This window comes from Phalacrocorax carbo, chromosome 11 (genome assembly GCF_963921805.1).
Source record: "Phalacrocorax carbo chromosome 11, bPhaCar2.1, whole genome shotgun sequence".
Taxonomy (NCBI): Eukaryota; Metazoa; Chordata; class Aves; order Suliformes; family Phalacrocoracidae; genus Phalacrocorax; species Phalacrocorax carbo.
In genome coordinates this window covers 23,912,633-23,938,431 of record NC_087523.1, presented here as the reverse complement: position 1 = coordinate 23,938,431, position 25,799 = coordinate 23,912,633, and the positions used below count along the sequence as shown (strand labels likewise).

The window sequence follows — 25,799 nt, the reverse complement described above, 5'->3', positions numbered from 1 at the left end:
TCTGCAATTTGGCTTCCCACCTGCCGTGGGCTTGTGGGTATGGGCTTCGGTGGGCTGATGGCTCTCCTGTGATGGGCCTGGGGGGAGCAGAGTCAGGTGTTATTCAGGTTCCCCCACCCATCACTGTCTCTCTCTGCTCCTTTGCGTGTGCAGATGAGCTTTTATCCTGTAACCTAACAGTTTTAGCTCTGCAATAGGCCTTTTCTTGCTGGTGAGGAAGATTGGCTTGAATTAAGTGACATCAGATTAAAAACTTGTGTGACTGCTTTGATACGTGCAGGTCCAAGTGAAGAACTGGCTCTTACTTCACTGCAGCCTTTTCTTGTGTGACTCTTCCTTTGAAAAAGTCAACTCTGTGGGTGGGCACCCAGGGACTCCTGGCCTGCTGCGCAGCCCGCGACGTTGGCAGGTAACACCAGGTGAACATGTCTCTGTGTTCGTTGTCGGGTTGTAGCTCACATCCACCTCACCCTCTTGCAGATGATGAACTTCATCCCTTTAGGCAACTGCTCCTGCTTCAAACTTTGCAGTTCTCATTTTGGAGGGTGTGTTCCAAGCTCTGCTGCCGGTCCTTGGGCACATGCAGCGGCTCCGGTGCGCTCGTCCTGCTGGAGGTTGGTGCCAGCACTGCAGAGTCACCCCTGCGCTGCGGAGCAGATCTGACAGGTTCTTAGAGCAGTAGTGAGACTTACGGTGAGGGTCAGCCGAGAAAGGAGAGACCGAGGGGCTGATTTGAGATTTCCCGACTTACTGACATAAAATGCCTGGAAGAGACTGTGCTGTAGGCTTAGCCTGCTGCTGCTGATCACCTGAACTTGAGAACGGCTCTGGGAGCCTTGGGACAGCGTCTGTCGGGTCACCAAGTCAGCAGTCATGTTCCTGTGCCTGTTCAAGTGTTCAACTTGCAATCGCACCAGCCTCCCCTTCCCCTTTGCTCCCCCCCCAGCTGCTTAAACAAGTTCTCACGAGCAGGTTGACCTTTTGGTGCAGGAGATAACTGGAAGGAGAATTCCTCAGGAATGCTTTTAATCACTGAGCTGCCTTTCTGGCTTTTCACAGGGCTTGATGAATTCCACAAACATCTTTTTATTTTTATTTTTTTTTCTTTTTAGTTGCTCTTCAGGTAGCTGCCTTTGGGGCAGTGTTTAATGCCAGTGCCTCAGGTCTGGATGTTTAGGTAGAAATGATTTAGGACAAGAAGATAAACAGGTATTTATTAATTACTGTTCAGTTCTCTGTCACCAAGGTCTTTTCTCCTCCTCCTTTTATAGGTCTCTTGTTAATCTGCATGCCGAAAGCAGGAGAGGCATTGCTGGCTCACAGCTGGGCCGCAGCAGGTTGCCTGCTGGTCTGCAGCTCTGGGGTGCTTCGTTTGCCATGGGGAGGCGGTGGATAGTCAGGGTCATGGGACCTGACGCTGAAGACTTGAGAGCATCTGCAGGTCTGTTTCTGCTCCTTCCTATGCACGTCAGGTCAGGGTTGGAGCCTTCTGTCAGCAACTTGGATATACTAATCTGAGCAGAACATTATCTACTTCCCAGGCGCTGCATTAATTTCTGCCCAGTGTGTGAGCTGAATCGGATCACCAGAGGTCTCCAGGGCTGGCATGGGTGTACGGGGTGTGTTGGGCAGCTGGGAAGGAGCAGGCTGCCTCCCTTCTGGGCTGGCATCAGCTGTTCGGTTGGTGCAGGCACTTTCTGAGGGCTTCACTCATGACCTAACTGGCAGGGCTGCTGGCTGTACAGCTGTGAGAACTTCCTTTGCTTCCTGTAGACCCCAGTGTCTGTCCTGTAGCTAAGGAATCTGGGTTATTTTCCAAAATATGTTAATTTTTTTTTTTGTGAAGAACGCAAGTAGTTTTTCACTCCTTGTTAGCCCACCTCTGCTGGAGCTGGCTGCCTACCCCCCCAGCACGATCATCGGAGCAGGTGCAGCATCTGAGTGCTCCTTCTACACCGCAGAGCGTAATCAAGCATCCTAGCTCAAACCGATGATGGAAATAATTGGCGTAAGTGGCTGCCTTTGCTCTTCAGTGAGTCAGAAAGCAACCGGCTGAGTGGTGTGCATTAAGGTTCAGGTGTTGGCTAATGCCGTGTGTCTGCGTGGCGTATCGTCTTCAGCCAGGGCAGGGCGTCCATCCGTCTCAGGCCTGGCGGCACCAGCGTCCGGCTGGATCGCTGCCTGGCGGCGTCCTTCCCTACGCCAGAGCCTGGGAAAACACACTTTGAAGATTAACATTGCCTTTTCCATCAGCTGTATAATAATAGAAGTAAATCATAAAATCACTCCTTTTCTGTTCTCCCTGTTTCTGTGCTACGCACGGCCTCTCTATTTTTAACCTGCTGCATTTGAGACTTGTTTTCCTGAGCCCTCATGACCTCGGTGATATTTTGACTTTGGGGTATTTAAGAAACAGCATTGTAGGCATCTTGTGTAGTCGGGCGTGACTATTGTTGTTGCCAGCTGAATAGTACTTATTTTTTTGGCGGCTTCTTGCGTTCTCACCTTTCAGTAGCCAAGAGAAGAGCCCCTTCGGGCTCTCTGTATCCACTCTCCTGTCTATTTACAGCCGTACACAGCAACCATGTTTATTAACAAGTTCTTGGAAGTGGAATCCTCTAGAATAGAAATCGCGGCGCGGCAGAGTGTCTAGAGGAGGGTTTGGTACAAACCCCCGGCCCATCAGTGTGTTGAGTCGGCATAATTGTTGTCTTTGGTACTCCTGTAGTTCTGCTGGTTTTTCCACCCCAGGAACACAGGCGTACCTCCGCAGAAATGTCGCTACTTTTATCACTTTATATAGGTCCACAAAAAAGACTTTTTTTTTTTCCACTGACTGTTCAGAGTGAGTTTGCTGAGACAAAGATAAATCAAACTGGATGTTTTAATGTCCCTTCAGTCTTGCATCCCTGCAAGTGCTGAACATGAGAGAAGGTGGAATAACGAACCCAGTGCTCAGCTGAGGGCAGTACACCTCTCTAAAACTTGCTGTGATTAACTGCATACTTGAACCTTATGTTTGAAACCTCTGGTAATTTGGAATTGTTTACAAAGTACTTTTTTCTTTTTACCTGTAGTTTGAAGAAACAGACACTTTTTAGAGCCCCAGGAATGGTTGGCATTCCGCTGGCACATAACTGCGATGAGTTGACCGTCGCCTGCAATTTGTCCACCACCGATCGGTGGAGGGTGATCGTCTAAGTGATGGTTTAGCACAGAATTACCATGAAATGGATGGGAAATACACTGGAAGCTGCAAAACAATTTGTCTTCAGTCCTCTCTGACTCAAATCTGCATAATTAGCTTTTCTTACTAATATAGTAGTTGGTTGTTTAAGGATCTCTTTACCTTTTTGTCCCGTTTCATGATATCCCCTAAAGATCCCGAGTTTTGCCTGGTTTTGTGAATTGTCTATTAAAGCCTTTTGCCTCCCACGTGACTGAATGGGAGACGGCTTGAAATTGTGATGGTTGCTTCCCTCTGCTCCCCAGCTCCGGTGCAGCGGTCAGGGTTTGCCTTGTTTTTGTTGAGCCGTACGGCTGGGCTTCTGTAATACCAGCTCACAAGGTGGATGATGGCTGTTAAAAACATGGACAGCTTTATCCAAAGCCAACATGCCGTGTGCTGTCAGGCAAAGGGGGTCTCGGTGGCACGTACCATCTTAACTGTCCTGGGCTTATACCTTTACCTTAGATTTACTTAATTGGTATGGGTCAATCAAATTTATTCTTGAGTAAACCTAAGTCATCGGTAGATCTGCTCTATCAGTTACAAGCTCTGAGCAACGGGACTCAAGGTGCCCTGTCTTTGAGTGCTGTAGCTCTTAAAATGAGCATCTGGAGGCGCTGCCAGCATCGCCTGCGCCCAGTGGTGGGGCGGGCGGCGGTGGTGTGGCTGAGGACCGACCGCGTGGGGATCGGAGACAAGCCGCTGCCCGCAAAGGAAAGCCTGTTCCTGTGCTGCGGGTTAGGGGAGAGGGAGCTTGAGCCCCGAGGCTGAAGAAGTTTGTCTGGACTCTGATAGTGGATCCGTCCTTTGACTGAGGAGGAGTTTGGCCCAGTCAGCTGGGGCTGTGAGCTCCCCTCTTTGGGGATGCACGTCGCAGAGCACCCTTCCCCGGCTACAAAGGGGGGCAACTGCTTGCCAAACTCCTTGAATAAAAATTGCAGTAGTACCTTATGTTTTTGAAGATCATCCAAGATGTGCCTTGGTTTTTTCCTGGTAAATAATTCCAGGTGAATTCACAGCTGGTGATGAATTGGGTGAAGCTTAAGTAATTATTAAAAATGTATTCCTGGACTGGAAGGAATAGAAAACATGAGTATCCTCTTGAGTTTCCAAACATGAAGCACTGTACAACCGAGGGGAGATGCACCCCTAGTTTACAGTATCAGTTTGCTTTGTGTGGGTGTTGGGGTTAATGTCTGTGAGCAGTATTTTAAAGTGGCCTCAGTGTGACATTAAGATCAGGCGTAGCTGGGGACAGTAACCAGGAGGCACAGTTCCTCCAGGGGCCTGGAAGGCTGCTTCTGTGTGGGCCTGGGCATTTCTTTTATTACTGTGATCCTGAAGCATCGCAAGCCAATTTAAAGGAAGTCTCTGAGTGTATTTTTCTCTTTTAGGCTTAAACCATCTGTCCTTTGATTCTGCCAGCAGCAGCAAATCTCTGCAGCTCGGCAGCGCTGCCGGCCCGCAGGTGCTGGAAAGCGCAGCTGAGAATGGAAGTGATCCGGGCAAGAAGAGGAAGAGAGCAAATGTTCCTCCAGGTGAGCCGAGTAGCAGCTCGGTGGCTGGCGACAGGGAAGGCATCCACCTAAGCATAGACCGAAACCAGCTGCTGTGCTAAGGTGTTAATGCGGAGGGTGGAGGTGGAAATGAAGTCGTGGTCTGCCGCCGCTTGCGGTCAGACCAGTGTCCGTGGCTCCGTGCTTGCCTGGCTTCGGGCGAGTGCTCGCTGCTGTTTCTGTGCATAACGAAAGCAACTGTTGTGTATATGTTTTTTTTAAGCATTGTGGGATCTCTGTACCTGTCCCAGTAGGTTTATCCTTTCTTTCTAATTGGATGATATATCAATATTAAAATCACAACCATAATGAACAGCATAATAAGGCAGATCAGCCTGAATGACTGGAGACATTTGTTTTTAAGATAATGTAATAAAAGCAAATTGCTAAATGGACCATAATCAGTTATGATGTTGTAATATCAGATCTAGGAGTCTTACTGAAGCTGGTATCTAAGAAATTTTCGTTGTATTTCTCACAGAGTGACTGGAAAAAAACCATGTGAAAGCATGTATTTGCAGATTAAATTGTGGTTGAAAACTGCAATCCCACCAGTGTGACTGGGGAAACGTGGCACCTGCTCACGCCACAAAGACGAGGTGTTACATCATGTAAGAAGTGGTCTGTGGGACTTAGTTGTGCGGCGTTTCCGTAGAGGGATGCCGGGGCAGGAGGGGAAGGGCTCGGCTGGGCTGGAAGCAGAGGTGCCGTTTAGCAGCAGAAGGCCGTCTCGCTGAGGGAAGGCGACGTGCAAGGCACGCAGCTGCAGGAGCAGGCCTGTGGGTTGCTCTGGCCCAACCTTCAGCCGCCCACGTTGTGATCATGAAATCAAAATGTGGTTTTCATTTGGGCAGCTAGGCACTGAGATGTGAGACCAGGACCTTGTGCACCTTGAATAACATGTGGTGATTCTATTTGTTGAATAACACATACGGTTCTGGGCTGGGACAGGTATGCTTGCGAGAGGTAGGCGAAGCGCTGTTTTGCGTGTCTCTTCTGGACAGACACTTACTGTCAGGTTTTCACCCTTGTGCAGTGGGATGATCCGTGATCTCACTGCATTGCTGCCTTCTCCAGGGTATTTTGGATTTCATGTTTGTGCTTTCTTTCTTAATTTTTAATTTCATTTCTTTCTTTTAAACTAGCAACTGCCAACTTGGTAATCCCATTTCTCTTCCCCAGTATCCTTTGTTTCTCTCTCTTTGTGCCTGACCTGGTAGCCTGAGCACTGTCATGTTGACAGATGAATGGTGATAACTAAAGTCTGGGCTTGTCCCAGATCTCCTGAGACAAAGGACTTACAAAACTGGGACAGCTCAGCATCGATTCTGTCCCCCCTGCCCAGGAGACGTGGGCCACAGGCCACAAGAGCCGATGGTTTGAAACACGACTGAGGGAGATTATAGATTTATAGAATAGTTTGGGTTGGAAGGGACCTTTAGAGGCCATCTAGTCCAACCCCCCTGCAGTGAGCAGGGGTGTCTTAAGCTAGATCAGGTTGATCAGAGCCCCGTCCAGCCTGGCCTTGAATGTTTCCAGGGATGGGGCATCGACCACCTCTCTGGGCAGCCTGCACCAGTATAACCCTCAGAGTAAAAAATGTCTTCCTTATACCTGGTCTAAATCTACCCTCTTTTAGTTTAAAACCGTCACCCCTGTCCTACCGCCATGGGCCCTACTAAAAAGTCTGTCCCCATCTTTATCAGCCCCCTTTAAGTAGGTAGATAGTGCCGAGGATTAGAGTTACACAAGTCTGAAAGGAGTAGATTCATTAGTGCTCTTATGTTGAGGCAAAGTGGATGTTCTTGTGCAGGTTCTTCCCACTTAAAAAGCAGTGGTTGAGCATGTTGTCATAATAAAATGCAAGATAAGTTGAGTTCACTGCCCCTAACTGGTGAACAAATACTGTAACTGAGGACCCGTCTCCTTCGCTCGCGGGCTGCGACGTGCCGTAGGTCCTGCCTGTCGTGTTGCCATCTCTCTAACCATATTGCAACACATTGCAATGAAGCTAGAACAGTCTTATTCCAGAAACCGTGCTGGATGTTAGATTTCATCACTGACAGCTGGAGAGCTGAGTTTTCCTTCCTGGGGGCTGTGGTACGATGTTGTTCTATTCGTGCTGCTTTAATTCACGTTTGATTTGACTAAGTCTGCTGACTAGTGAGCGTCAAGTCTGAGCTATTCGAAGGATGTTCTGTTTTCCCCCAATCAATAAGGTGTGTCAGATAAGGAAAAAAGAGAGGTGTGGAGGTGGCATTTTGTGCGTAGGTTACCTCCGCTGTAGGCACTGGGCTAGCGCGTAGAGCTTGGCTAATGTAAAAAGTGAGGCGGGTGACTGTGCTGTGAAGGGTGGTGGGACGGGCAGTGGCAGGAGGGAAGATGAAGCCAAGGCTAGATGTTCGACCTCGGCAGGGCTTCATTTAAGTTGGGCATGGGAGATGAGGATTTTGGAGATGGCCCCAGCGATACATGGGGTGGGTGGGTGGCAGGAGATGGGTCAGTGCGGTGGGAGACCTCTCACCAGGGGCACAGAGATGGCATCTCGGGAAGGCGAACTGATCTCTTGGCCTCTCTCTGAGGCCAAGAAGAGACGTGTGGTAGAACAGGGTGGGGAATGGAAATGCTGAATCTTTAAATCACAGGGTGAGATAAATGGTCAATAAATTTCCTCCTGCTGGCATGTTATGGAGAGCTTCAGGAGAGCTTTGGGAGTCTGTGCACTGCGTTGTGTCCTGGGTTATAAGAGATAGGAGAATATCAACTCTGCTGAGTTTCAGCTTAGAGCAGGGAAGTTGTTCATACAGCTCGTGTCAGTACCGCTGATGACATTCTCCCCACCTCTCTGTTGCTGAAGTCAGATTTTCTTTCAAACAAGCATTTGTTTTATGAAAGCTTCATCAGGAAGACGGCATGTGAGACTGCTCTGTGGCTGCAGGTGGCCACGTCTGGTGTCCCTGCTCTGATTTGGGCAACTGCCTCAAGCGCTGGCTTTTCTCCTCAGCAGAAGAGTGCCCTGGGCAGTGGCTGTTGGCTTTCTTTTCATCTGGATAACTCCTTCTGTGTTTTTTCCACAAGAAAAAAAAAGTTAGTGTGGGGATTGTTTTTTGGTTTTGTTTTTCCCCTGTGCAGACTCAACCTTGTGCTAAGCATTTTTTTTTCCCTTTTTCAAATGAGATATTTTGCATTTGGGCACCTCTAGTTAAAACCTGCGCAAACAAAAGAAAAAGCATGTCTTCATGGTGCATGGAAGTAACCAGCTAAAGGCATGGCTGACCCAGCCAAATCACTGAAGAAGATTTGAATGCTTAATTAATCCACATGTTTGTGTTGATAGTTCCACCTGGGTTGCCAGAAACCTCTGCTAGACCTTGAGTAATTAACACTGCTGGGAGCAGCATGGCATTGTTCTTTGCATTGTTTCCCCTTCTAGGATGGAGGAGGAATGTCTTCAAATGGCAGTGGAAGTACCCTCTGCTGGAACAGACTGGCCATCTCTGTCACATCCAGGGCAATTCGGACAATTTATACCTGCGAAAGTTTGTCCTTCGTTCATAAATCTCTTGGGAGGAATCAGTGTACCCTGTACCTTTAATCAGTGTTCCTTTAGAGCCCCTTAGAGCTGTTGACTGTAGCGGATAAAGCATAATTTATAAATGTCATCTACTTGAGAGGGACGGGACTGGATTTTGGTTTGTTTTGTGTTTTTTGGTAGTTTTTTTTTTTTGTTATTTGGCTCTTTCCTATGTGTTAGGTTCCAGTTTGGGTTTGGATGCTGACACTGCAGAGCCTTGCTGGGCAACATATGCCCAGCAAGGAAGAGTTAAGGTATGCACTAAGCTCTTCCTCACGTCTTTTTCTATTTTTTTCCTCTCAGCAGATGGTGGCAGAAATCTAAGCCTCGACTCCATTCCAATGGGCTTGCCAATGTCAGACCCAACTGCCTGGACCACTGCGATGAACAACCTAGGGATGGCTCCCATGGGGATGACAGGACAGCCCCTCCTGCCCGGTATGTGAGCGTAGCCAGGCTGTGCCCACCTTTTCTTTCAAACGTGTCTTTGGGAAGAGCCTATTTCAGTTGAGTTAGAGAAATGTCTGTCGCGTACTAGAACCATTAATAAGCTGTGTTTGAAATGCATTAACGTCTGCAAGTGATTTATTTAGAAGTCAGTGTTTTAAAACTGGTTTTGGAGGAAATGAGAATACATGTTTTTTGATGCAAACCGTGGTTATTGTGGAGTACCTCTAGATACTGTGCAGTGGGCCAGCAGGAGGAGGGTCCCATGCAGAGCTCAGGAAATCAGTGACATCAAGTAATATATTATTCTAAGCTGAACTGGAACTGCTTAAAAGGAAGGGTGGGAGGGAGATGGAGAGGAAAGCAGTAAGGCAGCGAAATGGATATGGCAGAAGTTTATGGAGGCTTCTGCTCCAGAAATGGCCACCTTGTAGTCTGGAGTGCGTGTGCATGGGTGAGTCGTCCTACCCAGGATTTGTTAAAGAGCTCCTGGAGGAAGAGGGCTGTGTTGTACCTGATTTCTCGGCAGTGCAGGCTGCCTGTGCATCAGAATCCTGAAATGAAATTACTGTCTCAGTGCTTTACTGCAGTAAGCACTTGAGAAGGATGCCGTCTCCTGCCTGAATAATTGCCTGCTCACCTGGGGAGGGAGTGTCTGTGCTGGCAGTGCTCTACAATCCTATTTCTGCTCTTGTGGCATAGAGTAGGTGGTTTGCTGTGCAGCTGATAGTGTATTTAAGAACCTCACTTAACTTGCTGTAAGTTTTGCACGCAGCCTGTACTCTTCTGTCCCCTAGGCCTTGTTCCACATTTGTCTTTGCTGTAGGGGTGGTGTTTTCATCTCATTCTCCTGCTCCCATGCTTCTGCCGAGTAAAAATCAGTAGAAGTCTGTCTTAGGAGAGCACACAAGTTTGAAGCCAGTCTCCCATTCCCTGCTGTAAGAATAGTGGAAGGCTTCCGAGTGATGTTTCTTTTGATCCTTTTGAGATCAGGAGGTCTACACCCAACACAAACGACTCAATGCTTTAGAAGGGGCAAAATATTTTCTTCTGATCTGGCTGCAAGCGAGCAGGATGCTCTGGTGAATATGGATCAGTTCCCAAGCACAGTGATGGTTTGAAGTTTAGACCAGCCATATTTATAGTATCTGTTAAAGATGAGTGGCAGTGGAAGCCTGACGTGCTTTGGGCCATCTTTGCTGAAAGCTGGGTGGGGCTAAAGTTGTAGGTCACAGAAAAACTGTCTAAAAATGCTTAAGAATTTACCAGCCAATTTCTGTTCCTACAGATGAAGTAAAGCATATAGTTGTGAGATGGTTTACGAGGACCTCAATGTCTCAAATGAATGCGCAGCACCTTTCCCTCCATCCAGCCACTGCCAGCTTTGTATAGAAAAGGTTATTACAGCTTTCACCGAGAAGTATGGCCAGACGTGTTGTTTTTGAACTCTTTAGAGTCCCTGAGGACTTTTTTCTTCTTTCCTGTTCTTAAAAATGGAGACTGGCTCTTTTGAATCTGGTTCCTAAGCCTCTTGGATGCTGGCCTGCAGCCATGGGCTCAGCTTCTTAACGGAAGAAGCAGGTCTCTGCACAGGCTGGCAAGTTGTCTTACACATTGCTGGTTGAGCAACAAACAATGGGGCTCACCGCAAATCGACCAACCACGGCTCCGTTTGCCCTTGCACACGCACTTTCTACTTTTCATTACAATGGGATAGTTCACTACCCTGCTAGTTCTTTGCCTTCTGATAATTGCATCCATTCATGCTTTTAGAAAGCTGTAAGTCTTGCTTAATCAAAGAAACACCCATCTTGGCTTTCTCCTCCCTCAGATTCCCCAAGCTCCTCCGTTCCTGCATTAAGGATTTTCTCTGACTGGCATCCACACCCGTGGCTGTCAGCTAACCTCGCAGCAGTAACAAATTACCAGGGCAAGGTGAGACTGCTCTCACTGGCATGAAGAATTATAAAATGTGAAGGGACTGAATTTAGAGGCTTGAAAAAGTTGTAGCAGTGGGTTCACTGTTCCTTGACATGTGGCAGGTAGCCCAGCGTGACCCCCGGCACCTCTGGCTTAGGGCTGGGAAGAACAGCCACCACCCTGCCAAGGATAGCGGGGAGGTGGCTGAGATGCTCCTGGTTCTGCCCCTCTTGCTGCCAGCACTGAGGTTGTGCTCTTGACCTCTTGGGTGTACTTATGTCATACTGTGCTGGGAAGACAAATGGGGTCTTGGACTGTAACACAGGGACGTGTGGAATGGTCTCTGCATTTTCCAGCAGATCACTGTGTGTTCCGTGTGTCTCCCATCCTCTGCTGTCTCAGAGTGAGAGCTTTGGCTATTCCTCTTCCTTCCAGTTGCTCTCGATAGGCAGCAGTAGGGCAAGGTCCAGATCCCTCCTGCTGACATTTTGGAGTACAGCTCCAGGAATACAAAGGATTTCTTTACCATCTCCAGGGTGCTTTAGCAGGAGGATAATGGGATGTGGAGAGCCGGTGTCCTGGGGTGGCTTCTGTGCTGCTTAGGGGGGCACTTCAGGGCCTGCTGCAGTACCTGCTGTGTGCCCAAGGGCTGGCTGGCCCAGACCAGTAGTGTTTGTGAGTCTGGTCTAATGCTTCACAGCTGGGTTTGGAGCTCACTGGCACAGATGTTGCTGAAAGGGAGGAAAGTCATGAGCATCCCAGCCTAAACCTAGGCAATCTGAAAGATGTATTGTTAAGTGGGAGGCCAGGATGCTGGTTTTGGCAAGCTGATCCCTGATAATGGCTTCAAAAAGAACACACAGTCCCCTGTAATTGGAGCAACACAGCTAAGTCTGACATACTTGGAATGCTTTGTGAATAGATAGTCTTAGAAGTTGCTAATGTGATTAGACAGAAGGGAGTCTGGAGGCTCTGTATCCTTGAAAAGAATAAATAAGGGAAATGTACTAGAATAAGCCAGTTTAGTATCAGTAAGAATTGTGTAACCAAGCCGAAAATGAACTGACCACGTCCGGAGACTGAGCTCAACCAGCGGACACGGTGAGGAAGACTATCGACGACCACCAGCAGACCCTGGAAGACCACCGATGAATGTGAAAGTGCATGCGTTAAGGACATTTGCATATATTAATCAGGTCAAAGAATAGCATGAATATGGTAATTATTTCATAGAAATGTAATGAATATGTCTATTTTGATTGCATGTAACCCCTGTAGCAGGGCAACTCCGGGCACATGCTAGGTGGAGCGATCCCCTGTGTGCCTGGCGCTGTAATAAAGAAGGCCTGCTTTCTAGAACTACCAATTGAGTTTTAGAGGGTTCTTATATTTGCTGACTCACAGTATCAAAGCGTTCTTCCAGGCCTTCAGGAAAGGGGCTGTCCTGTGCTCATTGCGCTTCGGTTTGCCTCCAGTGGCTGTACCTTTGCTGCAGGGTGGATCAGGACGTTACTTGCTCAGGATTATGTCCTGCAATTTTTCTCCAGCTGCTTCATGTCTTCAGTGGGCTTTGTCACAGCCACCCACGAGGTGACCTTCATCTCAGACTTCAGCTTAGCAACACGTGAATTTAAACCGCAGAGATCTGGGATGGGGTAGCCTCTCCCCATCTTCTTTTGACTGGTCCGAGCCTATGAGCCAAGCCCGGCTCAAAGACCTCTGTGCCCTGAGATAGCAGTCGTACAGGTATTGCCTCGATCATTCAGGCCAACCCTCATCATTCCTTACAGCGCGCTTCCTTGAAAATGTGTATGCAGTGTGGTCTGGGGGGCCGGGTAGCACCATCACAGGGAGCAGTGAGGCCGCCTGTGCTGCGGAACGGGGCTCTGTCTAAAGATAGACTTGTGTAATTTTTATTTATTTTTTAAGACAGGTAAAAATGCTGCTTGAAATAGCTGAAAACAGTGCTGTCTGCCTGACCTTTTTGATGGTATCACCTCTGAAATCTACTAATGAAAGCTTAAATATTAAAATTCTGCAACTTTAATGTAATGCATTCCAAGCCAGGTGTCATAGGCCAGGCGTCAGCCGGGCGTGGAAAAGGGTACAGTTCACATGTATTCCTACACCCATGTTTCACAGCTGGCTATGGGAAGATTTCTCGTGCCTTCCTCTGAAAGGCCTGTTTCATGGCAGAGGATTTGCCTCAGATCTGTGCTTTTACTGTGACCGTTCACGTGTGACGCAAAAGGAAAAGCAACACTTGTACCAAGTGCAAGGAAATCAAAGTTAGGCAAGCAAAGCGACATACTGAGCTGTGTAGAAATGTAGCCCCAGGTGAAATATTTCAAAATACAAAGGAAAACAAAATTGAGCTACCAAACTCAAACATCCAATCCGGGCACTAAAAGTTACCTTGCATCCGCATCGCTGTAAGTAGCGGTTCTGAGGAGAGGAACACAAACCTGTGTGCCTGCCTCGGGGGTATGAGTAGCATCTGCAGTGATGCCAGCTTAGGATCAAAGGAAAACTGGGACTTGTCTAGTTTGCAAGGCGATGCCCTTCACCCCGTGTCACAGGCTCTCTGCGCTGCTAAACTACGTAATGAAACCAGACTGGGTTAGGTTCTACACTGTTCCCATACGCCAGATTTCTTCATGTGGCTGAACCTTACTGAGGAAGGTTCTGACACTAGATGGGAGATGGTGTCTGCAGAGTGGAAAAGGAAGTGGTTTATTTGAATAGAGAAAATGTATTTGGCTGAGGCAATCAACAATAAAATAGCTTTTAAAAAGTTGTTTTAAGGACACAAATCTAAAGTTCTGGTGAGTTGTACTGTGATGTTTCCTCTCTTGTTTATTCGTTCGTTTTCACTGGCACGTGTGGGGAGAGTACTCCGTTTGCTGTCTGAGCGAACAGTCACTGTATGGGTCCAAACCACTGCCTGACTCCCTTATTCTCTCCCCCATTTAGATTTCGATCCTGCTCTTGGGATGATGACTGGAATCCCCCCGATCAACCCCATGATGCCAGGCTTGGGGATAGTCCCACCTCCCATCCCTCCGGACATGCCTGCCGTGAAGGAGATCATTCACTGCAAAAGCTGCACTCTCTTCCCGCCTAACCCACGTAACCGTCTGTTTGTGTTTCCTCCTGTTTCTGTCTGTCTGTACAGGAATACGTGTGTCTGTGTGTGTATATATATATTTGTATACAAGAGAAGAGCCATTACATTGCTCTGGGGTGAGTCACTATGACTAGGTGCTGGCAGCAGGTGGCAGAGCAATAGGAAAAGCCTATTCCTGTCACTGAGTGTGTGCCCTTTCAGTAAATAGCCTTTTCGGTTGTCAGACTGATAAGGGCTGGGAAAGAGAGCGTTCTAGTCCCTGGATATTTGAACTCTAATCTTCATGGCGTGATTCATGCATGTATCATCTACGCCTTCGAAGACAGCAGGCTCCTGGAGGTAAGGGGACTGGGTCAGCCAGCGTGGTCCGTGCTGAGTCTGTGCCCTGGGTTTTGCAGAATGTGATGGAAGGTGAGTAGAGGCAGTTGAAAATAAGACAGAAAACTTTAAGAAACAGTCAGGGCTCACCAGGTTATGGCAGGAAACAAGGTTCCTCTTCAAACTAGCTGGCTGACCCTTTCTTCTCACTTTTCTAATAAAAACCAGAGGGGGGAATATACATCGTTACCTGCCAGTTGGCTGGGCTTGTGCAGTGGAGGAGGAAGGCGATGAAATAGCCAACAAGATGTAGATGTGGTGGAGATAAGTAGGAGATCTCACTTCTTGGCACTGGAGGATATCCTTAGCTATTGCTGTTAGGAGGGACTTGTATCGGTTACATCTTAGCGCCCGGTCTGTCCCAGTTCTTCGTTTTCTGGACTTCTGGGATTTTTCGGGCTGAGGGACTTCTTGGTACTTGTATTAATTTCCATTAAAAGATTCTGCATCAGCTTGATTACTTTTTTTGGTCAAATCTTACTCTTTCTGCTTCTAAGGTGCACATTTCTGTGGTAATCAATTCCTTTCCCGTTTGTTGCAGGCTCTGTATTTCCGAAGTCTGGTTCGGAGTCATTACTCATCCCGCCAGGCTCGCAGGGCGAGGTGCTTTATTTTCCCTTGCTTTGCCATACAGGTTCTGGTTCATTTATTGGAAGCTTCAATTACATTCGAGTCCTTAGAACTTTTCAGACCAGTTCCTTTTAATTTCTTAAAGTTGCTGCTATGAAATAAAGGCCCCTTCAGTTACAAAACCCGCAGCAAAAACGTTGCTTTTTTAGCTTTTAATTTCAATTAAAGTGGATCATCTTGTGGTTGCTCCAGCAAGATTATTTGTTTTAGCACTAGCTGATCTCTAATGTCCTTAATACTTACAGACTGCTGCCCTGTGGATTTCAGGTGTCACTTCTTATGGGCTCAAGAACTACCTGATGAAATGTATTGACTGGTCATTTGCAATATCGTTATCGACACATTTGTTCTTCAGCTTTTGTCTGAGAAATTCAATGTCGTAGTCGCAGAGCTCTTCATAGCATGATGTCTTTTTAGAATATTAAAAAACATTTAAATGTTTCTAGTGTTATCCAAATCCTCTCCTTAGGCACGGCACCCTGTGGTCCAAGTCACTTCTGATTGTATCCGTGGTATTCTTTTTTCTCTGTATCTCACAGCTGAACTGCAAAGCCATACCCCTGATTTCAGTCCTTCCCGCGCATACCCTGGCCTCACTTCATTTGAAGCTTGCCTGTTTTCCTTCCAACAACAATTTTGTTCCATGTCCTACTTTAGCAGGTTTAAATACTCTCATTTAGGTTTGTAACTGAAGCAAGTGCAGTTGTTTCTCCATTTTTCTCCAGAGCTCTGCCTGCAAACAGGGCTCTCCTTGGCTTGTTATCGTCAGAGATGAAGCAATAGTCAGATCCCATGAGCTGTGCTTATTGCCAGACAAGGGGGTAAGTGTTCCACCCCGTCAGGCACTAATGGTAAACGCTAAAGTATAAAACTGACAGAAATCACAGACTGGGGAAGGTAGGAGCGTAAGTGCAGTCTTCGGCATGCTTCTCCTTGCAGTGCCTGCGCAGCCCAGCCGCGGTGTCGGGGCCCCCTGGAAAAACAGGGACTTCATTTTTTTCAGAACGCAGAGAAGTTGCGGGAGATGTTTGTAACTGCGTGTCTGTATATAATTCATGCAGAGGTGCCAGCAGATGGCACCCGAGCCTGATGGGCTCCAGCAGCGGGAGATGTCGTGCTCCCATGCCCAGCATTTTAAATAAATCTCTTGCCATGCCCGGACTGATGATTTATCTCTTGGTTCACCATCCCCAGAAGAAAACCTGTCTCGCTGTCATGGAAACAGTTTTGGGTTGGGGTTTTTTTGGGGGGGTGTTGGGTTTTTTTGGGGGGTGGTGGTGGGTGTTTTTAGCTTAAATACTCATTGATGAGTTCAAGAATTTCGAACGCTGTGTTAGAAGGGAGGTGCGCTGTTAGTCCCTTCCTAGCTCTGGACGTGTAACAAAATAGTGCATCTTTATCCTGGCAAACAAGTTAACAGTCACAGAACCACTCAGACACTGCTTTCAAGGTACGTGCTCCTCCCAGATTTCTTCTAGCCACGCTCCCAGTGGCTTTTCAACCTAAGGTCTGTGTGCGTGGTGCAGACCGATCTCCCTCCGGGGTGCTGCTGCGTGCACGCCTCCTCCTGCTCCCTTCTCCCTTGTTTGTGCTCTCCGTGCTCCCCCTTTCTCATCCATCAGAGCTGCTGGCATTTCTTGGTGCTGCGGGTGACTTCCAGTGATGGTTCAGCTGCTTTGAAGACCTTTCCCTTCCCTTCTTGTAACGAGCTGGCTCTTGACTTCATCCAGACCCGCGCGTTTCTGTTCTCAGTTGTGTGAGACGTGCTCAGTGCTGTTTCCCTGGGACTTCGGTCCTCTTCTGGTTCCCCCACTGCATTAATCCCTCCTTTAGTGTGGCCTTGCGAACAGATGCCAGCTGAAATGTTAATTCCTGGCAAACATCCGCCTGGGATATTTGCCAGGGAGGCAATTTCTCTTCCTCTGAGCTAGTCTAGCAGAACATTTTAAGGGAACTCCTATTGCCGTTATTTACCTAAAGACTTAAAAACATATTTTTTGCAAAATGCGGATAGGGTGGGTTGAGCATCCTCTGTTACAGCTGTTACCTTGTGTTTCGTGTCCTTACGACAGACCTAACACCTGTCTTTTAATCTGAGATACAGTCGGTGCAAAACTGTGTTCGACACAAACGTTAGACTGTGGAGGTTGCTGTCGAGATGTGATCAGGGCTGGCAGTTTAGGAAGTTTCCAAGAAAAATTGGTATTGATAGCAAAGTAGGCAGAGGGAAGGTCTGATAAGGTTACGGAGGTGTACTGGAAAGGGGATTAGACTTGGTTTTCAGGGAGAACCTAACAGTTGTGGTCAGTGTTATCCTGAGAGGGCAACCTCAGCATCTCGTAGCGCTTCTGAGCCCTTCCTGGGGGCCCTTGCCACGAGCTGCACTGGGCTGGGCGAGCTGCTGGCCGGGCGCTGGCTTGCAGCTTCTGTTCCTGGGGAGTAGGAGTAGGGCGTTAAAAGGAACTGTTGGTGCAGAACTGGGGTTTACAGAAAAGAAGGTTAAGGATGCTGTTTTGTAAGGCTGTACCAAGTCAGTGGTCAGGCTCGATGTGGGAACGAAAAGGAGTTCTTTCAAAAAAAAAAAAAAAAATCCTAATAATTGCTTTTGGAAGAACTTTCCTGGAGACATGCCAAAGAATTAAAAGAATGTAGAACAATGATTTTATTAAATAAATATGTGAGTAGTGTAATTCTGTGAACTTAACCATGAGCAATGCATCTCAGCACGGAAATTCATTTAGGATTTCCCAGCTAAGAAACCCAGTTAAGAAACACCGGGTAACAAGCGCATAATCCTTCTCAGCCTTCATGTACTGAGTTGGGAGGGTCTCATTGCACTTGCCAGGTGGGCACTTGAGCATGGAAACGAGTTCAGTGCTAGAGAAACACTTCTCCAAGTCACAGCAGCCTCACGGAGTCTTTTTTGTGTGCTGCAGCGGTACAGGTGGGTGAGTGAGCCTACTCAGCAGCCTGCTTCTGGCAAACCAGACTTAACTTCCAGCCCGTGTTATGTTCTGTGGTTCATTTCAGCCATACATGTGGAAAAAAAAAACCCCCTACTAATTCCTTCTACACCTCTTGGCTATACCCATTTCCTTCATCTCTTCCTTCCATAACATCCTTTTAGTCTAAATCTGGTTCGTGACCTTCCCTTAATGTTAATCCTTTTGTACCCTTTACAGATGCTGTATAGCTTTTTGCCCTTTAGGATCCTCGTATATGTTTTCTACATATTCTTTATGTTAGGACAGTCCTTGAAGCTGTGCTTGTATAGCACCTCTCGTGCTAAAGTTTTGGGGTCCTGGTGCTGCTTATGTTCTACGACAGGAGCTCAGTGAGCCTTTGCTTGTGCTAGGGAGAGCGTTTGGAGGGCTTCAGGCTCCTGAGTGCTCGTGTTTGGAAAGAGGCCGGTAAATGTGCTTATTTGCGTGTAGCAGCTCAGCTGTGCTGTAGGTCTGCTTGGTAAGGTCGAATGCGGCGGAGCTAGGTGTACATCTGAAGGAAGCCAGGAGGGTATGGTCGTCTCTCAGGAGCGGTGGGCAGAGGAAAGGAACCTGTGCTGACAAACCAAAAATTAACCGGCTCTGCTCTCTCTTGCTCTCTTCAGACCTTCCCCCTCCAGCAACAAGACAGAGGCCCCCAGGGTGTAAGACGGTGTTTGTTGGAGGGCTGCCGGAAAACGGAACCGAGCAGATCATCATGGAAGTGTTTGAACAGTGTGGGGAAGTCATAGCTATTCGAAAGAGTAAGAAGAATTTCTGTCATATCCGCTTTGCTGAGGAGTTCATGGTGGACAAGGCGCTCTACCTTTCTGGTAGGTGTATCTCTGTCTCAGGTGGTAGCTTAGAATTCTGGGACAGAGACTTCTTTAAGGTTATAATGATAGGCTTTGTTGCAAGTGTCAGTTCTCTTTTTCTGCTGTCTAATTCAATTTCTGAAAGCAGCTCCTGATAGGAAAGATAGCAATACTTTTTACTTTGAGTACTGCAGACCTCTACAAAATATTGGGATGAGGTACCTGGAAGAATGTCCAGCTGATTCTGTAGATAATGCTTTAGGGTGCTATAAAATTTTGCAGGTGCTCTCAATCACTTGTTAATTGGATGGTGTGCTTGGCTTGCATCGATATGTTTTTCTCTGTCAGTTGTCAGAGCTGGGCTGGCCTCCTTTTGCCTAAGGAGCCCCTGTTCTGCATCCGTGGAGTTTTAAGAGGTTTGTTTTGTGGTGGACAGGCGCCTCGTGGTTGGTGTTTGCAGACTCTGCCTGGCTGGCAGAGCGTGCGTTCCCAGCCAAGCCCATGTTTGCAGAGCTGGTTACGCCTGCCCTGAGCAGCCTGGGCTCTCCACCTGACCCGTTACCATTCTAGAAAAATACAGAAATACTTTCTATTTCCATGCTAAAATCCCTTCCAAATTCATTCTTTCAGTACATTAACAAACCAGTGCACAGCCTCCGAAGCCCGTACTCTCTCCAGAGAGATGAGATTGTCAAGATAAGCGTGGGAAGCGATCTTTGCTATTTAAAATAATGGAAACTTTTCTGTAGCCTGTTCTGACTGATTGTAAGCATTGTGTCTCATTCCAGAGGCTGTTGAATCGGGTTAGACTTGCAGTGCCCCATTAGTGAGAGCAGCGTCTCTTTGCAGTCACCCCTCCTACATAGCCAAACCAGCCTCTAGCTGCAGGCTTTCTCTGCTTGTAGTTCCTCCTGCCCCAAGCCGTGGTCATGTGCAGAGCCATCAGTGTCCTCCCCACACAAGCGTTGTTCCTGGGTTTGCTCTTCGTACGTAGTTCAGATTTCCTTCCGTACATCCCACCTGTGCTTTTCTCAGCCATGGAGGAGAGCCTTCCAGCATGTTTGTTGTGAAACTCCAGAGAGAGTCCTGCAAACCGTGGTGGTGAGAAGACTTCCCATGCAGCAGACGTGCACATCTGCTCACGTTATTCCTGCTCCCACCGGGTGATGGGGGCTGTTCCAAAGATTACCACCATCCAGCTGATGCCCTCTTTGCCGTGTCTCACCTCTAATTTCCTCCCTTCCCATCCCCAACTTCTGGAGTCTGCGAACGTGTGGAGCCAAGGCAGTTCTGCCTCCCCCGTGTGAACAGCTGGGCTTAGTCCCACTGCCCGAGAGGTTGTGTCCAATTACAGTTGCTATTCGAGACCCAGTACCTGCTAGTGTTTAGAGGAGGAACAGCCCATGTAAGGTCTCGCCTGGCATGTGCAAAACACAGGCAGAAAGCAGCAAACCCCCTAACAATGTTTCCTTCTCCAGCATCACTCTCTGTGCACTATGCTCTTCGGTCAACTCTTCCGTTGAGGGGCTTTCTGCCCTGCAGGAATGAGACACGGGCTCTGGTGGGTGGTTGGAGCCGAAGGTAAGTCACCTGTCCTGTCTGATCGCTGTTGTCGTCGCTGCCAGGCTATCGCATCAGGCTGGGCTCCAGCACGGACAAGAAGGATACCGGGCGCCTGCATGTGGATTTTGCTCAGGCTCGGGATGATCTGTACGAGTGGGAATGTAAGCAGCGGATGCTGGCGAGAGAGGAGCGCCATCGCAGGAGGCTGGAAGAGGAGCGCTTCCGCCCGCCCTCCCCGCCTCCCGTCGTCCATTACTCCGACCACGAGTGCAGCATTGTCGCTGAGAAGCTGAAAGGTAAGTGGTTCTGCAGGTGGCGGCCACCCTCCTGGGCAGATCCTGGGCCAGAGATCTGTATTCTCCAGTGATCGTCTTGCTGAACTGATACGATGGTGCCATCTGGACCTTGCAGAGCCCCTTCAGACTGAGCCCTCGGCCCCGCGCCTGGCGGCTCTCCTAACCACCTCTTTTTCAGAATTGTTTGCCTTTTTGTAAAAACAAGCCCATACCTGAGTACAACAGTTTCTTCCAAACCATCCTTGTTCATGTAGAAGGGTGTAAAGGATCTAAAAGCTGTGCAGGGGACCCCGTACCTGTGTGGTGTAAAGGCGTCCTTTCTTGCTGCAGATGACACAAAGTTCTTGGAAGCCATCCAGACCTTGCTGACCTGGATAGAGCGTGGAGAAGTGAACAGGAGGACTGCCAACAACTTCTACTCCATGATCCAGTCGGCCAACAGCCACATTCGCAGACTAGTGAACGAGAAAGCCGCTCATGAGAAAGAGATGGAAGAAGCTAAAGAGAAATTCAAGCTTGCTCTCTCAGGGATTCTGGTTCAGTGTGAGTAGTGTTTCCGCGTTGGTTGTCTGTTGCTGTAGGGAAGACGCTTAGTTTCCAGAGTCTGGAGGGGTCACCCTACAAGGGCTCCGGGAAAAGAAGTAGCAATTGCTTCTGTGCAGCTACAGTTAATTTATAAGCACGTATCATTAACTTGGCAAAAGTTTCTTGTGGTACTTTTTATTGGAGTAAGAGTCCCCAGCTCGGGGGGAGGAGAGAATGAATTCTTAATTTTTTTCCTCTTTTAATTATAGTCTGTTAGTAGTTCTGTCATCTTTTCAACTCCACTTCTGTGCACAGTCAAGGTAAGTTCCTGGTAATCTGGTGCCTCAGCGAAGTGTACAGGATTTACTCACCAAAGGTAGGATGCAGCAGAGTGTTCCCAACGGCCTGTTCTCGGTCACAACTGAAAACCTGTTGCAGAACAGCATTTTTAACCTTTTTCACATCTGGGTCTTTCAAATCCCCGTACTTCGTTAAACCACGAAATTAAGGGAGAAGCATGGGCTATATTAGCTCCAAGATGTGACCTTTAACAGTCCCTCAAACCTTTCGTTGCCTTTTACACATCCTTTCTTTAGTAAGTCTGAATTTTTTACTTTTAAGAGGACCTTCTCCACAATTGTACTAAGTCTCCCTGAGCCCCTTGGCTAGGTTGTAAACATTCTTTAATTTTTGGTTTTATATTCAGTAATTTTGGCTGTTACTTGTTTGATACTTGATTTTTGAAATTTTTTTTTTTTAAATTCTGTTCGTGGTAAAAAACACGGGCACACGGTCCAGAGGGAAATACAGTAAGCACTGCAGAGTCAGTAGTAATAGACAGCAGCATGCAACTCCGCTCAATAAAACACCCACTGATATCTCAGCCACTCTTTGGTTAATCTAAGTAGCAGAGAGCTGATCTTATTTTGTAAGAATTATGCCTACTATAACATCACAAGCATAAAAAAAACCTCAGGTAGACGTGCTTTCTGCTGTTGGGTGAGCTCTCATCTGAGGAGAGGCGCTTTGTATTTCCAAAACCCGCTGCAAATTTTCTAGAGAAATAGAAGGACCAGATCTCAGGAGCGGAAGAAGTTGGTGGCTGATGCCAGGACCCTTTCTCTGGAGCGTGCAGGGGCGGGATGCGGCCGAGCTCCGGCCGTGGCACAGTTCCTTGGGCCTGCACCCACGGGGCGGAGGAGCCTCCGAAGTGCCAGCTTTCACGGGTGTACTTAATCTTCCCACTCTAGAGGGCGAGTGCTGCCCAGCTGTACTTGCGACACTCGTAGGCAGCGTTGCGCTGCGTATTCGAATATTTTTCAGCGCAGCGTGTGCCTTCCTTTTTTCCCGCTTGAGAGCAGATGCCGTTTTCCCGGATGATTGTTACTCTGTGAGCATTTGACGCTGGCCTGGTGAAGTCCACCCTTTTCTTTCCAGGCACAGAGTCCCTTTCCTGAGCATAGCTTCAGCACAGTACAGTGTTATAAGAAAAGGTTAGCCAAACCACCTGCCTGATTCCACTTTTTTACTCCTTTACTCCTCTTGTTCGCCCTCTCTGGATGATATTCTGCCCTGATTTGACTGCTGATTTGATACTACAGTCGAGCAGATAGTGGCCGTGTACCATTCTGCCTCCAAACAAAAGGCTTGGGACCATTTCACGAAAGCTCAGCGTAAGAACATCAGCGTGTGGTGCAAACAAGCAGAGGTTGGTAATTTTTTATTGTGTTAGATCCTCCAGCTCAGTCTCTTTCTTGTCAGGATATTGATGTTAAGTTTGCACAATGCTCGCGTGGATAACAACACCTTAATTCACAGTATGAGATGGGGATTACTCAGTCGTCTCTTGTGTTACAGGTAATAAATTTTCTCTTGGTATTTGTGTTACTAGCAGCAGTACATTGAGATCTGTATGCTGACTGAAGTTGTGCACAAGAATAATAGTAACGATCCGTTTTCTGCTGGTTTTCATGTTAAAAAGAGGGATTTCTAGAGAGATGTTAAAAAAACCCCAAACAAACCCTAAGCATCATCAGAGCTCTGTTTTATCGCATTATTTCCACCTCTCAAGTCTGTCGATAACAATCACAGCTGGACAGTCTGGAAAATTGAGGCAGGATGTTCTCATGTTTATGTCTTTATCCCATGCAGCGACATTGCTAGTGAAATACGGGTTTTAAAGGCGGTGACAAGGATGGGGCTGATGGAAGAAGGCATGTCACTCAAACCGCTCCTCCTGCAAGAGGAAGAACAGTTCTCAGTCCCCTATCTGGTCTTATCAAATCTCATTGGAGTCAGGCATGTCGGAAAAAGTAAAGCTAAGGTGGAGAGAGGCTGTCTCTTGGGAAGTGATGGTTTTGGGAGATGTTTGTTCCAGAGTTTGTGATGAAGTACATGCCACCTGCATGGTAGGGATGTCACGTTGCTTGGCTGCATCTGGCAGTGGAGCCTGTTTGTCTGGCCTGAGGAAGACAGGAGGAGATAGCTGTGCTCCTGGGAACGTGGAGGGCTACCAGGAGTGGCGGATGAGCCCCGTGGGGGTCTCCTGGTCAGAGCTTGCCTCCCCTGGAGTCTCACTTCTGTGCCCCTTCCCTGGAAAGGTTAATGCTCAAAGTGGTTACAGGAGTATTGTCACCCTGGGGTATGAATAGTTTTGAAGGAAAGAGCAAGAAATTGTATCTTGCTCATCAAGCTTTTGAAGTAGGGTGGAGTTTGAATCCGTTTTTACCACTGGCAATAAAGACATCTTTGAAGTAGAGGACCCAGATCTGCAGTGCAGAAGAGAGCTGCTATGAAAAATACCTGCCTTTTATCCTAATCTAGGGAAACTCTGCTGTGTTTGGAAATATTCTTTATCCACTGCAGAAGCGCTAGCAGTTTGGAGCTGATCTTGTGATTTATGTGTCAGAAATAAAGCAAACAGATGCTTTCTCATCTCAGCATAACCTTAAGGTTTCCAGCCCAGTGGGTTGCTGGTGTTCAGCAAAGCCATGCTGGGAACACCGGTCCGGATGCATAACGTGGCACTTGGTTTAGGGACCGGAAAGGAGTTGGGCATTTGGCACTGTTGCCTAAGTGTTCCCATGACAGACGTGTAAACATCCGAGAGGTTATTGCCTGCGCGCACTGCCGATTAGTCGGGTTTGGGCGAGAAACCCTACTCTGCCTGATAGCTTCGGATTTTCATTTTGATCTGTTTTGGCTCCCTTGTTTGGAAAGCAAAGGTTGCTGACTGCTGGACTTCATCGTGTCGCTTTCCAGAGCCCTGTGCAGCCAGTCGTGAACGTACCCTCTTGAGATGGGGAAGGCACAGTGTGAAGAAGTGTTTGCCTAATGCTGCCCGGTAATTCTCTGGAACACCAGGTTTTTTGGTTCCCAGTCGTGGATTGCCCTCAGTACTTCCAGCACGCAGCCACCCTGCGGGAGCGTGCCTGTGTCTGTGTAGATTAGGCAGAGCTGAGAGTGGAGATGCTTCATGACACCTACCCAGGTGAAGGCAGTGGTAAAAGACAAGTGTATTCTGACATGCTTGTTTACTCCTAGGAAAGAGGACTCTCGTGGGCAAGCCGTAGAGTAGCAGATGAAGAGCAAGGTTAACCTGCAACCACAGCGTCTTGTTCACTCACTTTTGGTACGATGCTGAAGTCCTGCTCAGCTACTCCTTCTCAGATCTCTTCTGCAATATTTAGGTGTCTGTCTCAAAACTAGAGCCTGAAGCCAAGAACACACATATTCTACCCAAATCCTCGCAGCATGCCGGTCCATCAGGCATGTACGCTGATTTCTGTGAGGGGTTTGAAGGCCAGGCTACGTTAAAGTCGCCTGTGCAGCACGTCAGTGCCAGGCGGGGTATTCTGATGTGCCTGGAAGAAATTACTTTTGTCATTACTTCTTTCCTGACAATGCTCAGAACAGGGAAGAAATGGCACGCAAATGTTTTAAAATATTATGTTTCCGATACCTTTGTATTGAACATTACAGTGTTAAAAGAGTTTAGTGATTTCACTAGGTAGCTACAACTCTGCAAGAACACCAGGCTCACAGAACATCACCAGCCATATCTCCGAGGTGCTCTGTAAGCTATCCCCTTTTCCTCATGCAGTACTAGGCACGGGTCTCAGCTCCACGGGATCCTCCTGGTCTTGTCTCAGTGTGAAACAGAACAGGTTTGCTTAAACAACCTGTGAGAGCCTTAGTCTGGGTTGTTAGTCTTAACTGTGTTAAAATACCATCTTTTTTTTTTTTACTGAGCCCGTAATAGTGAGCGTCTGAAAAGAAACCCCTTACTCTCTGAGGCATGTTAGTTTCTGTGAAAGACATAGGATTGTCTCAGCCACGGTATGGGAATGAAAGAAGCAGGTCACTATATGCTTGCATATAGGACGGATCTTACAGGGTTGCTTTTAGTGAAATGGTAATTAATCCAGCAAGATGTATGTTATCCTTATTTTCCTGTACGTGTCAACATTAATCTTCAATGAAATGGTGACCCATTGATATTCCTGTGTATGTGTAACATTAACCAAGAGAAAAAAAGTGTGTCAAGCAGCTGATTTAAGCCTCTCTCCATAGATCTCATCTGCAAAGGCATAAATGACAAGATTTGAAGGAAGAACGTGATTTATAGGCAGGAGAAATAGCTTTTCTGGAACGAGATTGTACATGTGTCGTTTCTATAGAGAAAGAGGTCACGTGTAAGAGCTATATGGGCTTTGCTTTCTTAACCTTCATGATATAGTAATAAAGAACATTGACCTT

General features: G+C 47.6%; 1 protein-coding gene across 3 annotated transcripts in view; it reads left to right on the top strand.

The window, feature by feature from the left end:
* ENOX2 (ecto-NOX disulfide-thiol exchanger 2) overlaps window positions 1-25,799 on the top strand; it is a 54,113-nt gene that overhangs the window by 10,853 nt on the left and 17,461 nt on the right. For 2 of the 3 annotated variants that reach the window (XM_064463501.1, XM_064463500.1), the window contains exons 2-8: window positions 4,624-4,767; window positions 8,663-8,797; window positions 13,700-13,855; window positions 18,469-18,675; window positions 20,283-20,516; window positions 20,847-21,059; window positions 22,643-22,749. In XM_064463501.1, the coding sequence (XP_064319571.1) occupies window positions 8,701-8,797; window positions 13,700-13,855; window positions 18,469-18,675; window positions 20,283-20,516; window positions 20,847-21,059; window positions 22,643-22,749 (1,014 nt within the window). In that variant the 5' untranslated portion in view covers window positions 4,624-4,767; window positions 8,663-8,700. Of the gene's footprint in view, window positions 1-4,623; window positions 4,768-8,662; window positions 8,798-13,699; window positions 13,856-18,468; window positions 18,676-20,282; window positions 20,517-20,846; window positions 21,060-22,642; window positions 22,750-25,799 lie in introns of those variants that run through there. The other variant, XM_064463499.1, reaches the window with a different exon arrangement.